Below are 20,727 nucleotides of genomic sequence, written 5' to 3' on the forward strand. Positions count from 1 at the left end.
ACATTGCTGACTGCCGCAAACAAATGCGTAGGCGTRGAGATCCATGAGATTATGGCCAGCCTGTTTTGTTTGTTTGGTACTCCTGCCAGCTGAGGCAGCATGCGCCTGTGTTCATCGGTGGAGGACACCATGCGGAGGTCACATTAGTACCCAGTGTGTGTCCCGCGTGTCTGCCCAATGGTTGCGTTTCAGTGCCATTGCTGATGGACGGTAGAGATATACCTGCTGTGCGTAGCTGGCTTGATTAAAATAGGAGCCTGGGGATATATGTATGTGTGATTGCATGTATAATTTTTCCTGGACTCAGAAGGTCACCTTCAAGGTCAGCCTTCAGCAGCAGAAGGGGGTATGTGTCTACATACCGCAGTGAAGGACTGTGCATGTGTGGGGGACCAGTGCTGCAGGAGGTGTGCAGATGATGGAGTAGCTGTTGCATGCAGGTGTGGAGGACTGTCTGCCTCTTTTTGTCAGAGGTGCATATGAGAGGGTGGTAGTGAGAATTTCGGGGAACTGGGATGCAGGTGCTTGCGATACTAGCTGCAGTCTGTACTTCTGAGAAAAAAGGAGGAGAGACTATGAAAGAGGAGAAAAGAGGAGGAGAGACTATCCTTTTCAGACAGGAGGACACGATGCTCCTGGAAGGAGAGGAGTCGTGCAGTTCCTGTTTGTTTGCCTTCTGCACTGTAATGGCTGCGTGAGCATCAATTCTTATTTTCCCTCTTGCTGTGACAGCTTTGTTTCCTGGATTTTTATGGTTATGGGCCAGTGGTAGGAAACCAGGTCAGAGATGCTGGGCTTCAGACAGCCCCAATCTTTGCATGACATTTGCTGTGTGTTTGCTGTGGACTTCTTTATAAGGACAAGGCTCATGTCCTAAGTACTGATGGAAGGTTACCTTGCAATTGAAAAGACTGAGATGGTGAAATTAAAATCATCCCCTTATTACAGTATTATTTTCCAGCTGTGCTAGTGCCAAACACCTGCCAAGTCATGYTTTTGCCAAGTATTGTGTGGGGGCACTTATGTGAGGTCTGAGACATTTGTTAGAGGGCAAATCCTGTGCCTTTCCGGGAGGACAGTGGAGTCACTGGCCTTGCTTCTCCAGGCCATTACCTCAGTTGTATGTCTATGTTAAAGCCAAAACGATGCTTGTACTGATATGCATAACATGCCAAGCACATCATTAGTGGTAAACCAAAAGATAATAGCAGCTGTGTCTAAAAACCTAATTCATGTTGACTTGAGGACTTGTGTAATTTTTGAAAACCAGGAAAATCACTGTGAAGGCTCAAGCGACAGTCTAGGCGTGTTCTGTGATGCCTAAATATCTCAGTCTAATGAAGGATGCTTGTTATGTGCAGAAATGTGCATGTGCAGACCAAGGAAGTACACAGAGATAAACACAGACAGTAACATAGCACATCTTCAGGTGCTCATGTAAACTGCTCACAGGTGRGTTTCCTTTTTTAGATCTGATTCAGTTGCCACTGCTTTGTTTTGTATCTTAGACTTCAGCTGTTGACAGTCATCTTTCAACTCTTGATGTCTAGTGCTAATCCCTGTGGCATTAGACATAGGCTATTATATTTCTTCTCATAAATTTGCACCTATCTATTGTGTGCTCACTTACTTGTTTTAAACATACCTGTGTTACCAAACTGCTGATTTATGTGGGTAAATGTCCAAAGCTGTAACACAATCACTATGAGGCAATGCTTGGCTTTATTCCATAGGTTATTTGAACAGATCTTTGCTAAACCAGATGGACCCTTCCTGTAAGGGTTATGGCACAAATCTTCAAATCTTTATTGCTCCAAGAGGAGTAGATGCAGGAGATGAGTGATGAGGGCAGAAAGAACAGCTGTAGAGCATTTTTGAGGATGACTCAAACAAGACGAGGTTTCAGTGACTGTTGATCAAAGTCCAGGAAATCATGTTTGACAGGGGAGGTTCTGTACAGTATGATGTCTGCACTCCTGGGGCACAGCCATCCACATCACAAGCTAGCCTGCCCTTTTGATGCTCCTGTACAGACTTTACCTTAGAAGCTTTTAAAAATTTATGCGCTTGTCTTGCAAGGAGCTGAGCATTACCTCAGTGGTGCTGAGCCACCCTTCTTGCATTGTAAAGGCCAAGGGTAATGAGAAGGCTCTGCAGGTGAAAACATGCCTGGTAAAATGGCAACTGGAGGACTTTGGAGGGGATATGATAGGAATCTGTAAGACTTGTGGCATGGAGATAYCAATAGCTAACTATTTTTCACTGTTTCTTCCATTGCAAGATTTAAGTGAAAGCATGGAACTAGCTGATGCCAAGCTTAAAATGAACAAAATGAAATTGCTCTTCACACAATATGTATTCAAACTGCTCTTTACATTATGTTCTGGTGGTTAAAAGTTTGTGTGTTAAAGTACATACAAATTGAAGAAGACCTGTCAAGTGCTATTCGGTACAAAGACATTATCTCTGCTTGAAGACATCAGTGAGTCACTTCAAGAAGTCGCTGGAGAAGTCACATTGTGTACTTGCCCTGTTCTATATGCTGTTGCAGACAGGATGCAGGCTAGCTGTGCCTTTGGTATGACTGCTGGTAGCAGTTCTTATATTCTTAAATAAATATGATTCTTGGTGCATATTCATCACACTCATTGCAGAGAAGGGGAAAGAAGTTTTGCTGGGGTTTCTTGCCCAAAAGGGAGTGAAATTTATTGTGAGGTATCAATATAAAGTCTGTGTCATATCAGTATGGGGTTGCAGGTTCACTTCTGAAATGGCAAGGGTGTTGCAGATGTTGCCTCCTGTTACGTGTTCTCTTCTGCCTCCTCAGCAGAGATGTGGTAATCATCAGCACAAGTGATAATTCATTCAAGAGTGTCTTGGGCCACCACTGTCTGTAGCTGTTGAAGAGTCTCTGGCTCCCGGTGTGCAGAGAAATGAGATAAGAAATAGTTCGGTTAGTCATGTATAGTCCCGGGAGGGAAAAAGAAAAGCAGAGCGGTCAAAGGCTTGCTACTATGACTTTTTTTTTCCCACAGAAAATGACTCTGTAGGGAGGATAAAACTCCAGCAAGGAGCATCCACATACTCCTGCAGAGACAACGAATAAAGGTTTCATTTTGGCTTACAGTGCCCTACAGGAGTTCCCTCACTAATGTGTTTCCAGGAGTATCTGATCTTTCTCTGTGCTTTGTGTTTCCGTTCATGCGAAGAATCACATATGCAGCAATGAACATGAAAAACAACTTTAGTAGATAAATTCTATATTCTGCTAACAATGTGTTTTCATGGTAATGACTCGCTACAGCAAAAATGCAGGAGCGTTATTATAGGATTTCTGGTGATAATAAAAACTCTGAAGTGGCTTTGCCTATTAGAGATGCAGTGACTGCAAGACCAAGCATAGAAAAGAAAACTAGGCAGATAGCTAAGGCTACGAGCTAAGCTGCAAGAGACTTCAGCTTAAAGCTTGGCTCCGACAGATTTGCTGAACTTGGGCAAGTTAGCTAGTGTTTGTTCCTGTAAAATGAAGACAGAGAACCTCTTTCCTCCCAGGCTTTATATACCTTGTCTGCCAGGTCCTTCAAATGAAGACTTTGCTTCCCCTTCCCTTATTTGTCTTCCAAACTGGAGATATTGCCATTTTTAGGGCCTCTGGAAAAGCTGTGGAAATTTACCCTGTTGGAGGATACAGCCTATTGACACAGGGCCCTGTGCTCTCTCTCTTTGCTTCAGGGCAGCTGAATATAAGAAAGGTCTGACCTGAAAGCCATGCAGCTCCTTTACCCCAGCGCTGTGCTGTCAGCAGGGCTTACCAAATTAGCACGAGTGCAGTGCCTCTGGGTCAGAGCTGGCTCGCTTCCTGTAACTACGAGCACAAACAAGACGAGTGCAAGTCTGCCTACAAAAGGTGCTGCAGACATAGCCGGAGTCTGACGTTGCCTGATAGTTGGAGGGCAGGGGTAGCTTTTGCTTGGGTATTTTGAAAGTGTGTATTTTGGGACCTGTAGGGTTGTGTGTGTTGCTCAGTTGCAGGTGTGGCTCAGTCTGGAAGGTTCATGTCTTCAGTGGCATTTTTAGACCCACAGTCCCATAAAAATTGTGGGGAGTCAGATGCCTGAGTGTCAGAGAGAAACAAGGGCCAGCTGAACCCTAAGGGAAATGGAGCTGAAGGCGAAAACATGCCAGCAGGGCAGGGTCCTCACCAGCCAGGGCTTGTCCCACTGCCCCCAGCGAGGGAGCGGGGCAGGACTGGTGAYGGCAGCCAGGTTCAGCTGAGAGTCCAGGTCACCAGACGAGCTCATAGTGATGAAATGAGTCCGAGGCCAAGCTGGGAAGTTGGGCTGGCAAGTCAGGGTCAGGATGAACAAGGTGTGTGGCCAGGCTGCTGCCATGTAGTTCAAGCAAGGGCCGAGGGCAAGAGTCTCAGCTTAAAAGCAGCTTTGATGCAAAGGAGCTGGGGGGACCTTGAATAACCAGCTAAACCTCTAGAAGTGGGGGCATGTGCTCCGGGTACTTGCACAATGCAGAGCCTAGGCTTGTAGAGACTAAGAATTAGCCTTACRCTCACAATATCTGAATAAAACTAGTTATCGCTCCAGGGGCTGACCTGTGTGCTCCTTTCATTGCTAAAACCTGAGCCACAGTACAAGGGAGGTGCTCCAGAGAGGGCACAGGGCTTATGTAGATTGCTGTAGCATTCAGATATTGTCACCAAGTCCATAAGCCCTTGAATGTTGTTGAGCTTACCTAGGGCTGGCCAGTTGAAGGATGACTCTGAAAGACTTAGGAAGCAGTGGAGCAGCAGGATCCTCTGAGCCCTGGGATCCAGGACAGTGGCCAGTGTTTGTTAAGCCGGTAAATATTGACAGTAGCAAGGTAGGAAAAATCATCTCCAGGTTTAGAGATATTATTGAGTTTGGAGTTGAAATAAATAAAATGCCCGGTAATTGGTGTTCCTTGGAGGCAGTGGCTGTGGCAATGTAGCCTCCTCAGGTCTGGGTTCTCACTACTTGGATCTTGTTAGTTTATTACAGGATAAAAAAAACCCATGAGCATGGCTCAAACTGACCTGATAAGAAAAGCTGAAAATTTCAGTATCTGCAGAACTTTATTTTCTGCTGGGTATCTTATCCCTTGGGATCCATTCTTASCTACTGACTTCATCTGGTTAAGGTCATCCAGCACTTAACCTCTCAATCCAACATTTACACATCTGTATTACAGCACTTTATCTACTTCATAAGGCTGTCAGGCAGCTCTTTTGAGACATTCATATCTGTCATTTCTCTTCTGAATCTTCAGATTAAAGGGTAAGGTATATTAATGTTCGTGTCAGCTTTAGGACTCTCTGAGCACAATCTGAATCCTCTTGTGTATGCAGACAATTTCAGTCTGCACATCTACTATTTTTTGACTCCTCTTGCCTGTAGTTAAAGTACATTCTGCACAGTTAAATAACTGTGGTTTGATGGAGTTCTTATTCTTAACAATAATTAGAGGGTTTTAGATAAATTCTGTGGTTTTCTGTGACCCAGAATAACAGCTGCAGATTGTAATAAACAGCTCAAAGCCAGATCACATACTAATTGTGCATCGTGACAGCTTAATTCTCAGCAGTACAAGAATACTAGTAACTTGTTTTTTCCTTTACATAAACTTAGAAAACATTACTTTTCAGTTTTGGCCTCTGGCTTTCAGGCACATTGCTGGTATGTAATGACATCTACTGGCAACCAGAAGGTTGTGAAATCTCCAGTGCTCGTTTCTTTAGAGGATTTCTGTGCCAAAATCCACTGGCTGTGTATAAAGGAAGCATGTCAGAAAGCTTTGCCATCCCTCTGCTGCTTCTGATAGAAGATTTGGAAAAAAAAAAAAAACAGATTCTCTTGATTCTGTTATAGATAACTATCGCTTGGATGCAGGATGCTCCTTAGAGCTGTATGGCAATTGACAGGCATGGATTAACTGCCTGTCAGGTGGCAATGAGAAGAGCTTTCTTAGCAGTCTGGAGTGGATCTCGTAGCCTATTGAGTTGCAGACAGCAGAAGTCTTACACGGAGCAGGTTATTACTGCCAGTTTATCAAAGGCATTTTAAGCGTTCCCTGCCCCTCTCCCTACTACACACTTTCACATCTGTCCTTCGTCTCTCTAACTCTTCCTGAGATTGGGCCAAGGGCAGAGGCAGTGTGGTAAGCTCTGGTCCCCTGTTGAAGTTAAGCAGTCAGATCTTCCCCTTCCCATGGTATACACTGCTCATCAGTGGTTGCTGCCTGCCTGACTTGCCTTGCCCATGGCTGAGGATGGCACTAACCACACAGGTGAAGAGACAGGCGAGATGAGTGTGACTGGCAGCATGAGTGTTTCATACTCTTCTTTACTTGCCCAAGCACCACCCAGGACACCTGGAATTTTCCCTTTTGGGTCTCCCATCCTTCTTCCTCCAAGCACTATCTAGAGATATTGTGTCTCCTAATGTCCACAAGACTGAGTGTCTCCGGCTTTGATAGAAAGATGGTGATTTTCCTTTCACACGCTCTGGGTAATGAACACACAGTAGCAAGCTCCAGGCTAGGAAAACACTTCCTTCATGACAAATATGTTTGTTTTTCTGGTGAGACTGTAAACTGACCATTAGTGGTCATTATTTCAAGAGAATCTAATGTACACGGTGCTGTGGGTGGGCCTGGGTCTCTGGAGACCCAGTTTTTAATTCTGGCTCTGTGCCATTGGCTCTGTAGGGGATCTTGGCCTTAGCATTTTTCCTCCCTGTGCCTCAGTTTTCCCATATGTAAAATGGGGAGAATGATCATGACCTTTGCAATGGGCTCAGAGATGAAAATGAGCTAGGAAAGAGCAGCACTTTATAGACAAGTCTGACTGGACCAAAACTCTTTATAATCTTGGGAAAGACTTGACTGAATGGCCTCAAGTATGCTTGGCAGCAGGCGGAGGCATTGTGCTACGGCAAGTTATAAGTAGGTATTGGTAAAACTTCAAGCAGGATGCTGTCTCCAGTCTGGGCATGGCATTTCAAGTGAGGTGTGGGGCAAGTGGAGAAGGTCATTGCAAAGAGCAACAAGAATGATCACTGGTCTTGAAAATTTAACCAACAGGGAGAGATTGAGAGAAATGTGGTTTGCAGAGAGAGGAGACGACTGAGGAATTGGGGTGAACTTGATACGTTTGCAATGTGCAAAAGCTGTACGTAAAATGAAGCACTGTCTTTTCACCATGTGCATGGGGGGTAGGGGAAGAAATCATGAACTAGATGATGTGGCTGATCTTTAGGAAAAGCTTTCTATGTATTTCAGTGAGGCACTGCAATAGACTAAGAGGTGATTGTGGAGTATCAGTAAACAGCAGTAAAAAACATGGGACTTCGGAGTGACCCAGGAAGTGTAACTGTACCCTAGCACAGAACACAGCATTTCTCTGTCCTGACACACTCTTCTCGGACATTGTACAAACTATTGCTGAAACTTTGGAGGGGTGAGAGGAGGACTGGGAATTGGGAACTCTTGAGAAGCTGAGCAAAAGGAATTAGCGGATTTTTCTGGCAAGGCAAAATATCAAACCAGTACCTAAAAACCCCAAAATAAACAAAAAAACCCACAAGCCAATGTCATGATACATATGACTGGGTTATTCTTCTACCTCAGTGAACACTTCCCCTCTAGCATTTGGCAAGCTGTTTGACTGGTCCTGAGCTATGGCAGATGCCAGGAAAGATCATCAGCTTTTACCTCAAGACAAGGAAGTTCTTGAGGCAGAGCTGTTCTGTTTTTCCCATTTCAAAGGATCTAGCAACGTGTCTTTAACTGAGGACCTGTTGTCCCAACCATGCAAACCAGAAAAACTGGAATTTCAATTTCAGTAATAATTTAATTTCTCCATGTTAGTGGAAGTTTAGGAGGGGTGAATAGAGACATCTCACTTGCCTTGTAGGTGGTGTTCTCCCCCCCAACCCCCCTTCAGCCTCAGATAGACAGTTTGTGTTCAGTGCATGTTTGACTGGGGACTGGAGAAAGATGTGAGAGAATTATGTGGTCTGGTTATACAGGGAGAAGCTGCATCCCATGGCTATCTGTCACATGCAAAGAGGACACTAGCCTTCACTATGTTAAGGCAGGATACAGATCATATGTCCATCAGTTCCTCATGTTGCTACATGTTGTTCTATAAYACAAAGCCATTTTTGCTTTCCCTTTCCCATGGCAAGTCTAAGGTACTCTGGCAGGAGCCATCATGTACCATACATGCACCTTGATTTAAATCTTGCTTTACTGTGATAGTCTTCTGCTGTTTGCAAGATTTGATGTGTACACAAAAGACTAAAGGAGATGCATCAGAATTGGCTGAGTTGTTCCTTGGTTTTACTTGCATTGTTTTCCTCTGAGAACTACAAGGAAAGCTGCACTCCAGGAAATACTGTCCCTGCTTCTTGGAGTCCAGCTCCTTGTAACCCAACTGAGCAAGCTTTTCTCCTGCAACACCAAGTTTATGGGTGACCAGGTGCCAAATTCACTGATACACACCTATTTTATCTATTTTGATGCAAAGATTTTCTGGGTTTCTTCAAAGAAAGATATCTTTTGGACTCCCTTGAAAATGGTGCATCTACTCTTCCCAGAAGATTCAATGACTAGGACAATATGGTGAAGGGCCGATAGGCCCTTTCTGGTCTCATGATACTATATCCAGAGACCCTTGAAACGCAGGGTCCCCTGAATTTCTCCTGGAAGTACCTGCACAATGATGTTGTACCTTTGGGAATAGAGCACACTCTATGAATTGTATTGAGTAAAGCCTTTATGATATCTATTTACAGTGTGAAAGATGCCCTTAGCTATCCTTTGATCAGCTGTTTACAAACTGGGCTGGGTTTCATGATAGACTAGGCCTACCTACAACTTCTGTTGACCCTTGCATATCCTTTCCCTATAGCTTTTGTGTGCTTTAAATCAGAATGTAATAGAGACCTGACAGATATGTTTTTCTTCTTTTCTTAGAATGAACTAAAGCAAACTCTAAATTGATATGTCTTATTTCTGGTAGCAGTGGAAGACGGAGCCAGTTTTGGTGTCAAATTTGCCAAGATACTAACAGGGTTTAAACCTCATTAAGCTAATAGAATCCTGCATCTGTGCTTTCAAAAATGACAGTCATTTGTGCTGCCTGTCCAGTCAGCAGCTTTTGAAAATAGRACTGGGTGACCTATATCCACTGCAGCTCTGCCTCTCAGTTGATCTGCAGTTCATCCCTGGGCTTTAATGAAACCTTTGTCTTTCCCTCCCCACTCCAAAAAGCAAACCCAGAACTGATGACATTCCACAAGAAAATGTATTTTTTAATCTCACTTTGGTGACAAAGTTGTGAAATCTCTTTCACTTCACACTCCTGAAGTTGGTATGTCTGAGTTAGAAAAGCCGAGAGAAGGACTCGCATGGTCTCTTGGCCGCCTTCTTCACTCTTCTCATCAAACTTTGAAAACAGTTTAGCCTGAAACTATGGATCAGCCATAGCCACTTGCTGATGGTCTTGTGGTCTATTCTTTGTGAACCTCAGGTTAGCAAGTTAAATGCAGGCCAAAGAGCCAGGAGAGAGCAAGAATAAACTTAAGGTTAGGGCACTGACCTAGAACCCAAGAAATCTGGAGTGAGTTTCTGTCTTTGTCCCAGACTCTGTGACCTTTCAAATGTCTTCTGCTCAGTTGCACCTGACTCCTCACCCTACTGAAATGAAAGCAATATCTTAGTTACTATAACTTAATTCTCATTTCACCAGGTTGTTGTGAGGTTAATTAACAAAGGACAGAGGGGTCTATTAATGGCAAGATGATAACACCACACAGTCCAGTTTTGCTTCTGTTTTCACTTCATCTTGCCCCTTTTGTTCTGTTTCTAATTCACCTCTTGCTATTTTGTCTTCTACCTTGGATATAGATCCCCTGGTTTGCAAAGCTATCAATATTCTCAGTGTGTGATTCATGGAGTTCTGCTTGGATGATTTTTGAGGGACTGATTTTGAAGGACTCCCAATGACAGCTTTATTGTTTTTTTTATGACAGGGTCAGAAATTTTTATTTCACTTTTGGATAAAGAGGGAGGTACTTCCATATGTAGGCCAGTGTGGAAGAAAGACTAAAAAAAGTCTATAGAATTGACCTTAGAATGATATAGCTTCTGTAGTCTGCTTGGTAAGTTGAAGGAAAAGGCCAGTGATTTACTTTAATTTGACAGGAAAATGAGAGTCTAACCATGTGGTTTGGACTGATTTTTTCCATTATTTTCTTGTTTAGTTTGCTCTCATTTCCATTAACATAGGCCACAACCCAGAGTTGAAATAAAATATGTGATTATAGGCCACAGCTGTTCTCAAGTTGGAAGAAATGTTTGTAAACTTGGCAGCTGCTTGAGGAGCTGCAAGTGGAGGAAAGAGAAGCAACTAAACTTGAGCAGATTGCTTAAAAACATCACAGAGGGATTATTCCTTCATGTGTTTTTGATGTCCCTCCAGGATCAGTTAATACCAAATTGCTCTATCACATCCCAGTATCTTTCCATATGCCTGCAAACCACTTCCTCCCTTTACTTTAAATCACTTTCTTTTCAGAGAAATTTTGATACAAGTCTGGATATGGCAAAATCCCTGTACTAGTTGTTGCCACTATGAAGGAACATGTTATCTAACAATTAGGTTGCCTGCTTTGTTCTTTCATAGTTATCTCCATTCAGTGGTCTGAGGATCTACATGGGGTATAGATATAATTTGGTCACAGTCCATATGCATTATGTTCAGATAATTACATGGGGTAGCGATGCTCGCATAACCCAGGCAAGGCAAATCATTGGATAATTTGCAACAAATCAAGCTACATGCGCATATGATGAGCATGTAATGGAAGGTAAAAGAAAAAGCCCTTTTTGGAGGGATCCCTAATCTAGAGCTGACATGATCTGATAAATCCATGTGACAATGGAAGACGTCTTTTCTTGAATCTAGAAATGGCATGATTCTGCTGATGTATACAAGCTAATAAAGAAACCTATCTTGGCATGCCTATACTTTCTCACCTCCACCTCTAATTTTTTAGTATTGTGGATGATGCACTTGAAATCAATGGGAGTATCTTTATGGTTACTCACCCTAGTAATCTGTCTGCAGCAGCTGAGAGTTGCCTATGCTCTAAGTTCCCTCATGATATGTCATTTCCTTTGTCCCTTGGGTCTGGAAAAACCATGGGGCCCATGTAAACCTTGCTTTGAGACCCCAGGAAAGACAGAAGTAGAGCTTAGGTCTTGCTCTGTACCCTTTTTATGTACAGCTCAGAAAACCTTCCTAACTTACTTGTAAAACTTGTATTAATTCCTTAAGGAATTAAAAATGGAGTATTCAATGTGATTTGTCTAATGGTATATCCTTATCCTCATACAGTGTTTTAGAAACTTCCTAAGCCAAACTGCCATGTTTGTTAATGCACTTCCTCACAGATATTTTTATTATGTGTTATATTATGTATTTATATTAAAAATGAATTAATAAAATATAAACAAATATAATATGAATACATAATATAAATACAAAAGCTCAAGCTTTTGTCAATAAAAAAAATGTGACTAGAAAGCAATAGGCCACCCCCAAAGTGTATAATTACTCCATCAAAACCAGAAAGCATAGGCTAAGCCGAAGGGAAGCTCTGTTAGAAGCTGTATTTTGTTCCCATTCTTAACAGYAGTGTCTCCTGCCTTTGCTGTGTTTTCCCTGTTGCTTGGAGGCTTGTTCTGTTACCTTCCTATTCTAGACCAGGTGCTTCTCCAGAAAGGGATACCGTTCAAAGCTCGGATATCCCTAAAGTAGATGGGTGATGATAGAAATGCATGGGAGGAACATGTGTGTGTGGTTTACATGTCACCACCAGGATCTCATTGTGCTGAAGCTGGGAACACGGCCAGCCTGTGGAGATATAATGTTATTTTTATCCCTCTCAGTGGCACAAGCAGGTTTGGCCTTGGTGCAAGGAATGCAATAAGGTTTTCTTCCCCAGGGCTTAATGCCAACTGCTAGAACCTACCCATTTTCGCAGTGGGGTGCCTGGATCCTGCAGCCCGGTGCAGTTGCAGAACGTGTCTGCTTGGCAGCTATTTCGCTGGCCTGTGCTCTTGGTCTCTGCTATTTCTTTATTATATTTATACATTGCTTGAAATTTCAAAATGAGCTTTCAAGTGCAGTGACTGTCATTTCATATTTATTCATACAGAATGACCCAGGCAGGGAATAAATGAGGCATTACTATAATTCAAGTAAATAGTCATAGAATAACTACTGAAAAGCTAAAAATGGCATTTGTACTGTAGAAATATGTAGCTTCAGTGCTTGTAGTATGTACCTGCACTCTTTTACTCGGCAGCATATAGCTCCCTGTGACTGACAGCACTCCACAGTCCTATCGCAAGAAAAGTCCTCTGGTTACTTCAGATCGCAGCTTGCCGAATTTAGGCTTTGACGAATATTTTCCCAAGCAACAGTGAGCTAATGAACATGTCTGTTTTCCCACTAACCCTGGTGGAAAGGTTTGATTAAAGCTCACTGTCTGTGCAGCACAGAGGATGAATTTAAACAAACGGGGTTGGATTTCCAGTGGATAAGAAAAGGACAGCACACCCGTGAGCCTGAAAAGGGACAAGCGCTCAGGAAAAATCCGCTGCCTTCCTTCTGAGCTCAGTTGCTGAAGTTGTAACCTCCCCAGCAAGAGCACCTCTTGAACAACGCCATTTCAGGCCCCTGTGATTTCTTCTTTGGCCAACTGCTCTGTCTTTCTCCAGCTGAGACTTTCTTTGGCTTTATAAAGTGTTTTCCAGGATAGATGCACTGGCAGAGCCTGTTAGTCCACAAGTTGTGGAGAAGGAGGCAGTCTCTTTTACTGAACCAACTGACCTAACTGGAGGGGGACGAGGGGAGGGAACGGGCACCCTTTCGGGTAAGCTAGCACTTCTGTAGGTGTTAGCAGCACGCTGAGCGCAATGCTCTGGGTTTAACCTGATTACGTTAACCTGTTTGACAAATGGAGAGAAAAGGTGATTGTTCTGCGATTCGGTTTGACGTCAGGAGGCTGCTTTTGCCAGAATGGTTCAAAAAAGTTGCTTGGTAGAGTAAACTCCGATGGCAACAGGACTCTGTTGCAATGAGCGGCATCCTCACTGCGGCTTTGGCAGCGGGCTCTGAGTTAAGGGTGCGAGCTGCTGGATCCTTTCCCATCCCTGCCTGTCGCAGCTATTTTGGCACTGTTTTAAAGCACACCAGCACTAATGCTTTTTGACTTCCTTCCCTCTTCTCCTGCTTGTCCTGGCAGGTTACAGTTTACTTTGTGAAAGTGAGTGTTTTGACATAGGCAACACAGTCAGTTCTTCTGCTTTTATGAAGGCTCCAGCAGCTGCTGAACCTACCCTTAGCCTGACAGGGTTTTTTGCCTTGTGAGGGACACCAAGCAACTAGTTTGGGTTAATGGGGAGTCAATGGAAGTTGCAGAAGTAGGAGCCCTCCTAGTCTGTAGCCTGGTGGGATCAGTGGTGGTTCCCCTGCTGAYCATGGATGTTAAACCTGTCTCTAGAGTCCAGGTTGCTTCTGCACAGTTTTCTGCTTAGGAAGAGACTGGTAAAGCTGGTGGGTGCTTGGAGATTGCTACTGCTAAAACCCACATGCTTGTATGAGAGTCAAGAGGACAAAATTGGACTGCTTTGCATAATAAATGAATAATTAATAAATGAATAAAAGCAAGAAGTCTTTCTCTCCTCCTGGGATGCCATTGGCTTAGGAGGCAAGTTACTAATTACATCTGGGAAGAAGAGCAACCTTGTCGTTGGAGGTTTTTAAGACTAAATTAGATAAAGCCCTGAACAACCTGGTCTTAATTCACTGTTGATAGTGCTTTGAGTGGAAGGTTGTATTAGAAACCTCATGAGGTCCTGTCTAACCTGAATGGCTGTATGAACACTGTATATCAAACTTATTGACTGATGCAAGGATTAATTTATTCAGCAGTGCCAAGAATTGCTATTACATGGAAAAAGAGCAAGAGGAAAAAGTTGTTTAACCCTATTCCTCTGCTTTGTAAAGAAAAGATGCAAATTGTTCTCCCATCTATGTTGCATACTTTGCCATGGAACAGCAGTTCTTTCAAGTAATATTGACCTCTCTGAGCAAATGATTTCCTAAAAAATCATATTTGCTGTTTGATGGGTTTTCTGTCTCATTAGGGAGCCATTCAAATACAGCAGATCTGATTTTTACCACTAGCTGCATTAAAAATTCCAGACTAAGTGCTTCATGAAGGTTCAGTTAGCAAGAAATGCAATTATAAAAGTATCTAATGACTTTAATTTGCATATRTAGTGCAGATACTTTCCAGATACTGTCTTTTATTAACCTCTAAGTGCCAAATATATCTATAAATAAATAAGGCCAGGTCTTGTCATTCTGTCTGACATTGGCTAGAACCTTGCCCTAGGAATGTATCCATGTAAGTCTGCTGGACTATTCGTGCAGGAAAACAAACAAACAAACAGAAAAAGAAACACAAATAAGAGTGAGAGTGGCAGAATCTGGCCTGAATTTATCTGTGTGTGTAGATAGTCCTTGTGTATTTACAGGCAACTTTACTCAGAAATATATGCATCAATTTGGGCATTTTCTGACTTGCTGCCCCACGTCTCTCCCTTGGTAATCAATCTCGTGCCCTACTCTCCTGGAAAGTCCAGCAACGCTGGATTCCTGCGTGCTGCCGGGGTGCCAGCAATAAGAGCCYTGAACTTGCAAACCCATTCACAGAGCTCCGCCAGAAACGTGCTCTGGATCTTTAGAGAAAATAGCTGTCAGTTGAGAAGTGTCTGTTGATAAGGTATAACTGGAACAGATGTATGTTTTGGCCTAGTGGGAGGACGTACAGGAAAAAAACAGACACCTCTCTCGTACTAAGTTGGCCACCTCAAATTTCAAGTTCCCATGCTTTGAAATGTGGCAACAGGAGAGTTTCTCGCTGAAATGTTTCTATGGTTGAAATAATTTTATTTAGCAAGAATAGCCCCCTAGTTCTGTTCTTGGAAAAAGGTAGTCTCCTTCTGCATGATGTTTACAAAAAAGGAAAAAAAAAATATCAGCCAGAGGTAGACACTCGGATGGAAAGCTTGAAATGAACTGCTTCACATACAGCCAAGTTGCAAGTGACTGAGAAAACAGCATCGTTACAGTGAGTAATATAAGTTGGCCTTGACTCCCAGAAAATAACTATGCTGTTTATAGTTCACAGAATAATATTGCATTTCATACATTATGCATTGGTGTTTTAGGGTGAAGAAGGATTTCAAGGCTTTCCTGGACTGAAAGGTGAAAAAGGAGAAAAGGTAAGTCTGAGTCTTTTTTAATCACAGTGTCAAAAGCTCAAAAGTTTGTAAAGATACCGTGGAAGCCTGTGAAATCAGGCTATTTTGTAAGTCTTCTGTTTCTACCTCTGTATTTCTTGGTCTGTGGTAGCAAGATGTTAAGAAAAGGAGACTACGCTGTTGTGCTGTTTGTCTGCAAAGAAAAAGTGAAATCTTTGAACCTGTTGGCCAGTTTCCGTCCCGTTTGACAGCTATGTGGAGATCTCAAGGGCCTGAACATTGTAAAAGTCTGAGACAGGGCATAAGAAATGCTAATGCCTCCACCTACGGAAACATTGGAAATTCTTCTGTATGAGACATGGAAGGTCAAAGGTTATCATGTCCTTTCTTGCATCAAACATAAATAACTTGTGGAATGAGATGGCCTTTTGCTGCTTGCTGTGGCAGCCTCTTTTAGGAAACGATTATCCCACACCAGGGTTGCTGTATAGACTCGTATTTACTTTGGACACCATCGTCAGAAATACCTTAAATCCCTAAACTTGTAGAAGAGATTTCAGGAATTTAGACATTTAACACCTCTTGTAAAGTTCAGGACGCAAGTTCAGGATTTCAAGGCAAAAACCCTCACAAAGTAAAACGTGGCAAACCAGTTTATCCGGAGCTTAGAGTTGCGGTTTGTCTGTGTCTGCTTCTCATTTGATTTTTTTTTTTTTTTTTGTGACTGCAGTTCAAAAGAAACTGCTGCAGTGCCTAGAACTAAAAACACCAGGCCAGTTCTTCTCCATATACATTTGCTTGCATATTCTGTTTCTGTTCTCTTTCCATCCTCTGTCTGTCCTTTAGATTGCCAGCTGCATGCAGCAAAGCTTGGCTTTCTTCTGTGTTTGGTGCCGTCCCCATTATCTGTGGTGCTGCCAACCTGAACGTATTTGCTCCTGTTCATTCTAGTGTGCAAACAGGTTAAAAAGCAGCGCGTGGTTTTCTGTTTGTTTGTTTTTTGCATAGCTTTGTGCATTCACATCTCTGAGATTGGCTTCCTGGTGGGTAGAGCAGTTCATGAGGGCTGCTCGCATTCTCGAGGCTTCTTTTCTGTTTGCTTTTAGGCTCATTACTTGTGTGTATTATAGCTGTGCCTACTGGCTTCTGAGGTTTGGGATGGATGTTGTAAAAACATGGAGAAAAGAAATGAGTACTTAGTGACTAGACAAAACAGGAGGTTTTCAAGACAATGGAATGGTGGACAGAAAGGCTGAGAGGAGATAATATTAAGCTGATTCAAAGGTGACATGTCTAATTAGCTGCAAAGCTTTTATATTAATTTATTTTTAAATGAGTTAAGTGGCTAAGAGTGCCTAGTTCCTCATTAGCAGCTCATCAATTGGCCATAGCGTGTTAATGTCAGCAGCAGCTCCTCCAGAGACTGTAAATAATAAATGTTTGTGTGGAAATGATTCTCCTCATTCCTTATTTTTGTCTCGCCGTATTACTTACGTCTTTGCACTTGGAGCTGATGTTTGTATTACGCTGATGATAATTCTGTTGTTGTTACAGGGGTCCCTTGGCTCACCTGGCCCCCCTGGGAAGGATGGAGCAAAAGGAGAAACCGTAAGCCTTTTTGTTCCTGTAATCCTTTCTTTTCAGTGTAAGCCAGGTAGTGGAAATCAATCTGTATTGAGTGGAACATGTCTTGGGGATTTGTATGGCCATTTTAGGAGCAGCAGTAACAAATGGCAGGAGGTTAATAACCCCAGCGTTCTCCCTCGCATGTTTGCAGTGGCTGCGGATGTCGTATGGATTAGCCGTCCTGCGAGATTCCCGGGACAGGGCTGTTACAATTCATTAAGCCAAGAAGAGGGGGCAGGCTGGCAGCTCGTGGTCTGGGACCCGCTGCTGCAGCTGTGTTGGTTAATAACTGCAGCCGCAAAGCCTGGCCGTTCGTTTCGAGTCTGGCAAAGAGTTATCGGCTGGTGGAGATGGTGGGGGGTGGATGTATGGGACCCTCCTGTGCTTACAGGAGCAAATGGGCAGGGGTGAGAAAAATGGGCGTCCCAGACACAGAAGCAGGGGCCTTCACTCCCCTTGTACACTGTTTAAATACTTGGTGCACAGGAAGAGCTGCAGGCTTAGCTCAAAGGAAGATGAAGCAAATCAAATATTGCCTTTAACAGAATTTCAGCTGAGGTGGAAAAACACAGACACATTTTCCAGCACCTTATATAAGTTCATTTTAGAGTTTTCCTCCTTTCCCCTGCGTGATCACTAGAGCTCATAAGCCTGCCTGTTGAACCTGTTAATCCTGATAGTCTGTTATTCTAAGTTCTTTGCTTTCGCCTGCTCCCTTTTTGGCCTTAGTTGTTCTTGGGGAAGGACCTCATCATCTCTTTCATTGTTCCTTCTTGGCAGCCATTTGGTGGTGGCTGGAAGAACGTGGGGAAAGGATTCTTTGCAAGGGCARGCATGCACAACAGTAATGGTACACAGCAGAAAACTTTCAAATTCCTTGTCACTGTCATCCTGTTTCTGCTTTTTGCCACACTTGAGTTATGCAGAGTACTCCCAATTCTGCAGGGATGAAGATGTTCCCAGATAGCTTCCAGAACTGATGCAACTTCCTCACATCACACATGATCTGGGATCTGACAGTGACATACTGGGGTATAATGACCTTATATCAGGATTTGCAGAATTTCTTATGTGATGTGCTTATTGCACGGAAAGGTGACTATTTGAGATCAGATTCATAGCATTATCGCCAAGGAATCAGCAGATGTAAATTGTAGTTGGTGCAAGCTGTTCTCTAGTTGGGGGACTCATTTCTTACTCCTCAGGTTGCTGTGTTTGAAGAGCAGATGAGTATTTACTTCAGTGCTCTGTTTGTCTCTTTCTGCTTTTATTTTTGCAAAGAAAGCAAATTTTCCGATGTCTGGATAATGGTGCTCAGGACTGCAGCTGTCGGATAGGGCTTTCATTTCTAAAGCTGTATGTAATCATTGTTTTGAGTCATCCTAGCCTATATAAGACTAGCATTTACCACTGATATTATTGTTACTTACAGGGTGAACCAGGACAGCCAGGAGCGTTTGGACTGCCTGGGCCAGCAGGTCCAAAGGTGAGTTTTCCATTTATACTTTATATGGGCAGGTATATCTTTTTCACTAACTTTTTGTGTGTCTAGCTTGCCTGAATTATTTTCTGTGACTCTTGACATGCTCACTGGTGAAGGAAGAAGCTCAAAATGTTGGCTTCCATCAGAGGGCCTGCTAAGACATCAGCGCTTAGGCAAGGTGTGTAAAGAGAAGAAATGCCTTTTAATCGATCAACGGTATAGATGGCAAAAGGGAAGAGAACATGTTTTGGGGCATATAAACCTTTCTTCATGTCTTCAGTAAGCCCTCCCAGCTCTCTCAGAGATGCAGTAGAATTATTATCCCTAGTCTACAGGTGGAAAAATAAAATYGCTGGACTTTTATGCTTCTACCTGTTTTGGGAGCTTCAGTTTGCACCCGTAGACGGTAGCATAGTGGTAAAGAACTTGTGCTATCTGTTGTATCAGTGGATTTGCTTCAAACAAGGTGCTCATGAATTGGGATGTGGTGACACTTAGCTGAACACAGTATCAGGAACATGCCTAAATCTGGAAGCTTTTGTCATGGGCAATTCTTTATTGTCCTTTCAAAATTTCAGCTCTTCCTTGCCTTGTTCCCTGATAACTTCAGGTATCAATAGAAACTGGTTTCAGTTTCATCTTTATAACGCAGAAATAAGATGGTGCATCAGACTGACAATGTRTTTCAGTGACATCATGCATGGCAAGTTCACAACAGCCTATGAAAGCCACTGCAAGGACAGCATACTGATTGCCTAAATTTACTTCACCCCRTTCTGCTCCCATACATGCAAAGGAGCATAGTCTTCTGAAAGGTCTTAAAACCCCCAATCCACTCCTCTTCTAGGGGCTTTATTGCCTTCAGCAACACAAGGAGGTTCAGTGTGGAAGTTGCACGGTAGCGTGTTCAGCAAGAGGTAAATGGCAGCTGTAAAGTAGGGCTGGGCTGACCTGGATATTGTTTTGCCCACCACTGGGAGTCAGGAGCAGATGAAATTAATTGTATTCATCACCCAGAAATGCTGGTCAGCTGAGTTTCTCTTATCACATAATACATAAATACATGCTTTCTGTACATTTTGCATGTTTTCCAACAGTGGCATTATAAGCCAGTGGGCTGTCTGATACCTCTGTCTCCTAGTGGTGTGAAGTTCCTCGCCCTTGCTTTACAAGCTTTTACAGACCAAAATAAACGGAGGCATCTACATTTACCTCTAGAAGGGCTTGATCCTGCAAAATGCTTCGGACTTCCCATGGGGATTATCAGGCGTCAGAGTGTATAGTTCAGCAAAGTATTGAGGCAATGCTGAAGAGAAATCGCTGCCCGGCACTATGGGCTGGGCCGGATAAGTGCTGATGTGGCTGAGCACGGACACAGTCTGACCAGACAATGCCAAGTGTTCACAGTGAAGAGGTGAGCTCTGCTAGCCTCAGCCTCTCAGCTAGAGTCTCTAAATATAAAACGATCATTTGCTTTCACAGTGACTTTTATTTATTTTAATGGGCACACGGGCTGCATGCAATGTCCTTGAGCTGGATTCTGGACTAAGCTATTTTAAGAAACAATTCCAGCTTTGCTGACAGAGCTTTAAAATGTAAAATATGGGTCAGCACGCTCCTTTACCCCCAGCGTCAAACCCAGCCACCTCACTGGTGTGGAAYGGGCCATGCTAAGATGCGTGGGGTTGGCGATCGGAAAGGTCACATCCCCAATTACTGCTGTAATGATCGTTTTTTGTCAGACCACTTATCCTTATTTAAAATCGTCAGCAGCAATACGGTGACTTTGAAAGCTCGAGGTCCTACCCCAGGCTCCATGGAGAGCTAACTTGCAGTTTCTCTGATCGGTTGGGATGCGGTTCTTCCCGGCTCAATCCATCTTCATTTGCATCGAGCCAGGCAAGAGCAGTGCACGCTCAGTGGTTCAAGGGCTGTCTGTGCGCCTCGGGAAATTCAGCCAACTGCTTAACTACTTGGCTGAGGGATTTCCAGTCTTTTGCCTCGGTGGCAACTGTAGGCATTTTCTTTCTTTTAAGGAGGTGCCAAGCAGTTTTTACAGACTTCATTAACTGTGTGGCGAAACTTCCAGTAGCACGCATAAGAGTACTACAGACTTCTGGTAATAGCACTTGAATCCCGAGAGGTACCCTAAATGGATGATAAGTGCGGGTTACGGTAATGAAATGCCCTCAGCATCCCATCTCTAGCTTGTGCCGCTCAGTGAAATCTCCAGGGGAGACTGT

The 20,727-nt window shown here is 43.3% G+C and overlaps 1 protein-coding gene across 1 annotated transcript in view; it reads left to right on the top strand.

Annotated features, from left to right (window-relative positions):
* Nucleotides 1-20,727, top strand: part of COL22A1 (collagen type XXII alpha 1 chain) — a 213,299-nt gene that overhangs the window by 89,563 nt on the left and 103,009 nt on the right. Inside the window, exons 12-13 of the mRNA XM_026079885.1 lie at nt 16,930-16,983; nt 18,434-18,487. Of these exons, the coding sequence (XP_025935670.1) occupies nt 16,930-16,983; nt 18,434-18,487 (108 nt within the window). The remainder of the gene's footprint in view (nt 1-16,929; nt 16,984-18,433; nt 18,488-20,727) is intronic.

This window comes from Apteryx rowi, unplaced genomic scaffold (assembly GCF_003343035.1).
Source record: "Apteryx rowi isolate R43461 unplaced genomic scaffold, aptRow1 scaffold_500, whole genome shotgun sequence".
Taxonomy (NCBI): domain Eukaryota; kingdom Metazoa; phylum Chordata; class Aves; order Apterygiformes; family Apterygidae; genus Apteryx; species Apteryx rowi.